The sequence below is a fragment of the Electrophorus electricus genome, chromosome 18 (genome assembly GCF_013358815.1).
Source record: "Electrophorus electricus isolate fEleEle1 chromosome 18, fEleEle1.pri, whole genome shotgun sequence".
Lineage (NCBI taxonomy): Eukaryota > Metazoa > Chordata > Actinopteri > Gymnotiformes > Gymnotidae > Electrophorus > Electrophorus electricus.
In genome coordinates, this window is record NC_049552.1 from 3,520,175 (window position 1) to 3,529,003 (window position 8,829).

The 8,829-nt window shown below is 45.7% G+C and overlaps 1 protein-coding gene across 1 annotated transcript in view; it reads left to right on the top strand.

The window, feature by feature from the left end:
- The first annotated feature begins 3,716 nt into the window (after positions 1-3,716).
- Positions 3,717-8,829, top strand: part of tcf7l1b (transcription factor 7 like 1b) — a 37,737-nt gene continuing 32,624 nt past the window's right edge. The window contains exons 1-3 of the mRNA XM_027024188.2: positions 3,717-4,810; positions 4,960-5,032; positions 5,132-5,259. Coding sequence (XP_026879989.1) covers positions 4,628-4,810; positions 4,960-5,032; positions 5,132-5,259 — 384 coding nt within the window. The 5' untranslated portion in view covers positions 3,717-4,627. The remainder of the gene's footprint in view (positions 4,811-4,959; positions 5,033-5,131; positions 5,260-8,829) is intronic.

Sequence of the window (8,829 nt, forward strand, 5' to 3'; positions counted from 1 at the left end):
TACTTGAGACTTTTAAAACACTTCCTGTTGTAATAATAACACTTCCTGTTGAAAGGCTCGTTTGCCAAAATCTCCATCTCTCCTAGTTTGGGGAGAGTCTGGGTATTGTAGCCCAGCTACCTGTTTTGTGGTCTTGCACAGTGTTGTTCTACATTATTACACATTTTTCCTCCAGCTATTGTTTTTTCACAATCTCTGGGCACTGTATGAGTAGATCTCGGTGTATAAACAGCTCCCTGTGGTCAGTGTTGGGAAGGTTACTTTCCAAAACGTATACAGAATACAAATACGTGACACTAAATATGATTTAAAAAGTGAGTAACATAAATACGTTTGATTACTTCAACATTGGCTTTCTCAAAATATGTTACTTGATTCAAGTACTTTACCAATTACATTTAAGGGCATGTGTTCTGTAATCTATAGTGTCAAAAATGTTTAAACGTACCACTGCCTGTGGTTTTGTGTGTGATGTGACTTTTATCCTGACGTTTAGAGCCACTTCTCACCTTGTGCTTGTCGGTGAGCCTTTGCTGTTCTGGACATGCCTCCGCTTTACCCATCACGGATGGGTCCTGTTGTGGTCGGAGTGCATGCAGACACTGGCATGTGAGCAGCATCACTGAGACGGTCCTGGAGATGTGCGCCTATCTCTTCATCCTGTTGTGGATTATGCACATAAAACTTTTCCAAAATATGCAATCACTAAAGCACATGCACCATGAGCCAACATTCCCGCTGACTTCGGTCATCATCTGGTTGAAATGTTATTGATTGAGCGGCTCCTTGTAAATTAACTACCAAATTTATTTCACATTTTTACAAAACAAATCCAATATACACAAAATATAATACACACACATCCACTATAAAGACACTACGAGTACCCTGGAAATTAATTTTAGGTTTTAGGAAAATACATACAGAGACTCTAAACGGCTCATATGGCTAACAGCCAAACTAATGCACACACACATTACCAGTTATAACATATTTCAAATACTTTGGGCTAAAATTGAGCTGACATCTCCCGTGGATGTCATTTTCCCCATGCTGTCTGACAACAGTGTCTAACTACCCACCCCACATCCTCAAAAGCACGTAATATGTTTTATTTTACAATCACTTATTCTGTGGTGTAGCGATCAGATTTGGTTTGTGCGACCAACAAATGCAGAAACATTACCTACAAGAGGAAAAACTACTGACACTTTGGGGATGTGGAGGGGCAGAGAAGAGAAGGTGTTTGGTTACCTGTGCTAAACACAGCGGGACATAACAACAGTAGAGATAGATCCTGCAGGCTAGCACTCACCCAGGCCATAGCGCGCACCCATTGTGTGGGGAAACGGTAGCTGCCTGTCCTGGAGTCGCGGGGGTCCGCCCACCCTCTCGGGTGCGTTTCCTCTGGCCCACAAGCTCACATCTGAATGTTCTCGTATATGGCATCCTTTTCTGAGAGGAAACACACACACACACACACACACACACACACACACACACATACACATGCAGCGGGAGTTGTGTCCTAATGAGGCCCTGTGAGACTCCGCTGACCTGTCAGTCACATACTGCACCACACTGACATGTGCTTGACAGTGGCAATGAGATATTTACTGGATTCTCTCACACACACACACATACACACACACACAGAGACCGAAAACAGGAAAAATGTGTTAAGGTAATATGCACAGTATGTGGGAGATAGGAGTTAAATCTTTAATAATACACGACGAGACAGGGGAAATGGAGACAGTGAGGAGACGAAATGGGGTGGGGGGACGCTGCAGAGGAATACCATTAGAGATAAAACTCAAGGAGCATCTCCAGTCTTCCCATTTAGGAAGCGGAACGTCTACCTTTGACACATAAACCTGCTGCAGGGGCCAACCGGATCTGGCTGAACTCAATGTGCCCATAATGAGCTGTAGACACGTTGAATCCCCGGTGGAGCTGAGCTGAGAGCACGGAGCGCCTCGAAAAGCTAATGACCCATACAGAGTAATCACCTCAAACAAACACTTCATCAGCACAGTGAGAGAGAGAGAGAGAGAGAGAGAGAGAGAGAGAGAGAGAGAGAGAGAGAGAGAGAGAGAGAGAGAGAGAGAGAGAGAGAGAGAGTGCTGCTGAAACATGTTCACTAAACAGTACAGACTTGTGGGAGAGGGCATCTGTGTGAATACAGACAGTAGAGACAGACACACACACACACACACACACACTAATTTGTAACACCACAACTCTAAACTTGAGCAGTGTTGTTGCATTCTTGTCCAGGGTGGGTTCTCCCTTCTGCCTCTCCCTGGCGTTAGCCTGGAGGAGCTGGGACATAGTGCAGATCACCGCTCTGATCATCCGCACTCAGTAGCACATGGCCCGGATACACAGGACTGGAATTAGGATTATACTGGTGCTAAAACTGGGATGGCATGATTACACAGCAAATTAAACAGCATTTAGAGTAACATTCTACTTTCCCCCCTTTTTTCCACACAGTAGTAGGTCAGATTTCAGAATGGAAGGAGACACACTGATGAATCAGATGAGAAGAGTAGGGTTGCTTATTATGAAGTGTATAATACATTGCATACCTGTGTGTGTGTGTGTGTGTGTGTGTGTGTGTGTGTGTGTGTGTGTGTGTGTGTGTGTGTGTGTGTGGCCCTGGGGTGCTTCTTGGTGGGAGGTTTGAGGATCACACTGCTCTTAGAGGATTCCATCACCCAGTATAAGTAAAGCCCTCACTAAAACACCTGCTTATCCTTACCATAGCACCACCTTGCTACTGGACAACTCACACACACGCACGCACACGCAGACCTGTAATTACTACAGCACTGTGTCATTAGGGACTTATACAGCATATTATTATCACACCCTCTTAGACAGGGCAGCTGGGGGGAGGAGGCACGTGACGTGAACTCTTTCTCTTTAAAAAGTTTCCACATGCAAAATTTTGTCAACTGAAGCCGGTTAACAGCACTTTGGGGAAATCCTACAAGTCTGTCAGAAAAACCCACGCGAAGGGACGATCCGTGTAATAAAAAAATGACCACCACTACGTTTCGTCACTGGACGTTGAAAGCCACGGGCGCGTACTCGCCATGAAATCAATCAAAGACGTAGAAAGGGGGTCTGGCGTCTTCGCTGATGGTCATGCCCTAGTTGTTCTTTTGTGATCTCCGGTGATGGGGGGCCTACACGACACGTGAAGCAAATGTCTGGGAAAGTATGACATCATTAATCTCCGCCAAACCCTTGGACCATGAAAGAAAAAAAAAGTTTGTAAAGAGAGAATTTTTAAAAAAATCTCTTCAGTGTAAGTGTGATTATTCACAAATAAAGTCAGCATGAGGGGCGAACAATTACCATACAGAAAAAACCCCCAAAGCGACAAAAGTAACATCATGAGCTTACTGGCCATCAGCTTATTGGCATTGTCAGTTATTTATTTATTTAGTTCCCGAAAACTACAGAGAAACACGTTATGGTATTAACCATTAACCTGGCAGTTACACACTTCAAGGAGATAATCGACCCTTTATGTCTTTATAAATATCAGTAACGCGAGTGCCAGCGGAGCGTCTCGAGAAGCTCTCGCGAACAAACTGTTCCTTTAAGCTCCTCTCCGCGTCCGCGCGCTGAATGGAGTGTCGTTTTTCAGCGCAAACTCCTCCTCTGCATTCTAAACGCCCGGGCTGCGCCTGCACTCCGGCACGCTCTGCTGCGCATTCCCCGTCAGCTAACGTGCATGCGAAGAGACCTCCAGCAACTGCAAACACGGTTTTTTAAAAAAATATATATATATGTATATATATATATACACACGATTTTTGTGATTTACTTGAGAAATCATGCAGTGCACGTGTCCGGGAGAAATTAGTAGTTGATTTTTGTTTAAAAAAAAAAATCTTTTTTTTTTTTTTTCATTTTTTGTTTTACACTTTTCGTAAGGGGAAAAAAGTCTGGGGGGGTGGGAAGTGAAAAGACGACGTGACCGTAGCAACTTTAATCTCTGGGTTGCTTGAAGCCAAGGGTACGTGCGTGGAAGGAAGAGTAGTATTACTTTTTTGCGCCTTTGGACATTATCACGTTGAACAAGAAGTGTGGATTATAGAAAGTGAATTGATCTCGCTTTGGAAGTTCGGTTGGACTCTAGCGCTTTGTTCTCAAAGTGAACAAGTCGAGCAGCAGGGCTGCACAGGAGTCCGATCCAGCAGCGCACGGCCGAGAAACTGCGGCGAGGTCAGGAGTTGGCCGAACTGTCGCGCGAGTCTCCTCGAGGTAGCCCGTTTGAGGTGCTCGAGAAGTCGCTTTTTCCAGGATCCGCTGTAAAGTGACAAACGAACTGGAGTCTTTCGTCGGTGAAGTCATGGACAAGCTGGATTTTTCTTCATTTGCCGAGGATTACTTCTGAAACCTTGGAAAGTGGTTGACAAGTTTGGTTGGTTTGTTTGTTTGTTTTTTTAAACGTGTTTTCATGCTGCTCGAGAACTGAGCGGACTACGGGGTGGGTTTTTTTTTTTTTAAATCGTTTTTTGTTGTTTTTATCTGCGAAAAAGTCGTTAGGCTACAGTCGGTTTCACAAACCCAGTGCAGAGGGAATATCAGTGTATCAAATATAAACATGCCACAGCTCAACGGAGGCGGCGGGGATGATCTGGGGGCCAACGATGAAATGATCTCTTTCAAAGACGAGGGTGAACAAGAGGAGAAAATTTCAGAAAACGTGTCGGCCGAGAGAGATCTGGATGATGTGAAGTCCTCTTTAGTAAACGAGTCGGAAAACAGCAGCTCGTCTGATTCTGAGGTAAAGTTGCTTACCCAAAATTGGTTTCAGTAGGTTACACTGTTGTCACAACCAAACGTGGTTTAAGCCGGTGTCGTGTTTACGACAGAAAATAACTAACGTTACTTTATTTTTTCACACACTGGATCTTGTTTGTTTTCATCCACCAGCAAACAGAGAGACGCCCTCAGCCAAGACCTGACAGTGAAAGTTACGAGAAAGCCAGAGAGTATTTTAGTGAAGGTAGGAGACAACCCGTTTCATTTATTTAAGCCATTAGTTGGACACACTTTTCCGCGATGTTACTCTAATCATACCTTTCTCCTTGTTCCTCTTCCAAAGCTTTGAGAAGACAGCAAGATGGAGGCTTTTTTAAGAGCCCTCACTATCCGGGCTACCCTTTCCTAATGATCCCAGACCTCGCCAACCCTTATTTATCTAGCGGCGCCTTGTCTCCCAGCGCCAGGACGGTGAGTAACGAGAAATAACGAGTGTGTTTCAATCGCGGAGTCGCTCCGGCGTGTTTTAACGAAACGCCGGGCTCCGGCTCGGGGTTTTCACGACAACGGTGACAAAGTTTTTAATGGCCCGTGTTACTGTAGCGATGTGGGGACCGCCATGTTTCCTTCCAGTGGCCTGCGGAGGAGTTGAAGTTCTTTGTTCGCTCCGAGTGCGAAAAGTTGGGACCGAGCGTCCCGCTTTGGGCTCGCTCGAATTTCACAAAACCGCCGAGAGCTAACGAGAAGCAAATGGCCCAGTACGGTTACGGGCACAGAAGTAGAGATCGACCCTAGTCTGGAATAAGCAGACTTTTGCGCTCAGCCACGGCCCAAAATAAGTGAGATATATATATATATATATATATACACACACACACACACTATTAGTTTTTAGCATTGTCCATAAATTTGCTCCAGTGAGGTCAATCTGGCTCCACAATCTTTTCATCCCTTGAGATTTTCCTGCGTGACGCGCGCTCCTGTGCGCTGTGTTGCGGTTAAATATGTCTGAAAATGTTTCCATGCGAACTTGCGTTGTGTCTGGTAGGTTTATGCTGTAAACCTGGTCAACACAGTGATGTGGTATGTTAGTAAGATAATTCAGATTTAAGTTTTAAGGCAAAACACTTTTTTGTCCTTAGAGGCCACATATATTATTGCCTGTGAGGATTCTAGGCAAGCATTTGAGTTATAACTATATAACCTACTTTAGATTTACAATGACTTAATGTTATGCCCTCATAGTCTTTGCTTTTATGTCATTATTTGTTTAAATCTGTCTTTTGCTTGGCTGTCATCTTTTATGTTTGTGTGTGTGTGAAATACTTGACTAATGGAGTTAATGCCCACAAATTCAATTCAGAGGTGCCCAACCTTTGCCGGTAATTAAGTGTTTTTTAGTTTGCTTGTTTTGCCTGAGTGAGAATTAGATTAGTATGGCAGAGGAAGAGGGAGACAGGGGGGGATGTGCACTCTGAAAACTTTCAACAGCACGCACTTTGTGTTGTGTCCAAGATGTTGGTTTCTGTGCCTGTCTGCGAGGCTCGGGGAACACGGCAGCCGGCCTAGCCTGCTCTGGCCCTTCCAAGCTGTTTCGGCACGTTGCTGGAGCTCTGGGAAAGGTTGCCTGGCCTTTTAGATCCTGTAGTGATCTTTCAGCTCCGTTTGCATAGGGCCCAGCGGGCATTCATGTCCCATTGGCCCCGGTGGTGCACATCAGTCCTGTTAAAAAGAGAAGGAGAGAAAGAAAGTTTGGGTCTCCACAAACTGAAGCAATACGCTTTTCTGTTTTCTCTCTCTCTCTCTCCCCCCCCCCCTTTTTTTTTTCTTTACCTAAACTGTGAACCATCTCCTCTAAATCTCTGGGTTACACCACTATTGTTTATCTCAACCCACAAATCCTTCTCCTCACCCTGAATCCCAATACCATTTGATTGGAACCAGCCAAGCATTTGACTGAAAAGCAGCACCCAGATCTCCCCCCCCCCCCCAACTCCTTCTCCCGTTTTTCTTTGCCCCCCACCAAGCTTCTCCCGCCCCCCCTACACACGCTCCCTCCTTTCCCAATCCCCTCCATTCAATTACAGAGGCATTAGGCCTGCATTGTTATTCAGAGGGGGTGCTTGATGGCTTCATTGGGGATCTCCATAGGTCCTCATTAGCGTAATGGCTGGTCCTAACGCACTAGGTGCATACCACTGCAGGGACCTTCTTTTGTTTCTTGACCTATACAAGGTTTTTTTTTTTTTTCTAGGTAGAATTGGCTTAAATTATCTTTAGCCGCATGCCTGCGAACTTCTCCACCCCTTCTCCACCCCTCTTGGTCCCGCCTCCTCTCATTTACATGCGGTGCCAACACCTTTCACATTTGCGCTCGTATTCCAAAGTTGAGCATGTGAAATGGGGTCCTGCGTTTCTTTACCATTTTGTGCAGTTGTCAGATTAAATTCGATGCGTTTGGGGAAAGCTGTGCTCCGTTTTAAATGGCGGGCGAAGGTATTTGTGTCAACTACGGCTGGCGTACACAGAGGACCTCTGTTCTGGCCAACAAACCGAAGCGGCAGAGGCTAATACGGGCTTACTCAAAAACACGAAGACGCTGTCACGTAAGGTCAGGATTAGAAACGCATCCTGCTCTTTAAATTCCCCTGATTGGAGAGAAGTGTGCCTCTCTCTCTCTCTCTCTACTTTCCACTGTAAGTGACACCCTATGCAAATGTACCCAGCCCTACTTGGGAGATGAATTTAGTCTCCCCTCTTTCCGTGTTCTGGTTTGAAAAGGAGGCGGCGGCAACCTGTAGTTTCGAGTCTTTCTGTCCTGCTGCAACATGTTACGGTTTGTTGGAGTTCATGACCCCTTCTGCACCTGATGGACAAGGACTGGGTATTCAGGTATTCACAGGAAACAAGATAATCACAGAGTGAGATGTCCCAGATTCTTTTCTTCCTTAAATTTTATCAGATTAAGGCCAGTGTGTAAGTGTGTATGTGTCTGTGAGGAGGGTGGGGTCATTAAGGCAGATGAGTTTAGTCTGTCAATCAACACCTTTTCGTCTGAGCGCCGACTCCCTCACTGAGTGGCTGGAATTCCTCAGGTATTTACACGCTAATCTTAAGCCGCCCCTCGGACCGACACCACCGCAGCTGTCAAAATCCCATCAGGACCTTTCCAAACAAACCCAGAGGAGGCCCTCAGAATCTCAATTATCTGCCTTTCTTACCTCAAATTTGAACTGGTGACTTTTGAAACAAACGTACAAATATACACCCTGTTTGCCAGAAGGATAAGCTTGAGGCTGTGTGTTTTCTCCTACCCTGCTCAGTCAGAATGCGAATAGCTACTCAAGCTGCTGAGCGAGCTCGCTATAGGAGGTGTCGGGGTGAGGGGCTTTTGATGGCTGTCAGGCAGAGGGTTTTATTGGGGTCTGCAGGTTTGCGACAGAAAGACGGCGTGGTGACCGGCTTTTTCGAGACTTTCAGAGAGCGATTTACATGCAGCACAAATGCCAGCACAAAGCTGCGAAGACCTGTGTAGACGGGACTGCCGGGTGCAAGATAACGTCTGGGTCAAGTTCTCTGGCTAGTACAGAAACGGGGGTGCCTGCTCGTGGTGCTGTGCGCCAGATGTCTATGTCTTCTTAAGGTGAAAGTTGCTGTCCCCGACGAATAGATCCCTGGATTATCAAATGCAGATTATGTCCTTTTTTTTAATTCACATCAGGAAAATCCAAGACAGTCTGATCCTTATGTACAGCAGCGTGCAGGAGAGATGCCCACAAGTCCCGCTTGTGATTGGAGTTTGGGATGTTTGTTGTCGGAGCCGGAATGTAAATAATGTCAAGGTGTTAAAGAAAAGGGCTGGTGTTTGGATCTCCTCACCTACCCATATGCCATTCCATGAGCTGTTTTACAGAGGTGTGTGTGTCCAGCAGGATTTCATGCATGTGCAAGTGTGACGTGGAGCTGAGGTACGACTATGCTCCTGGGGCCCTTAGGACCAACCTTCTCATGGCTTTTCATGAGTTTATGGAACATAATTTA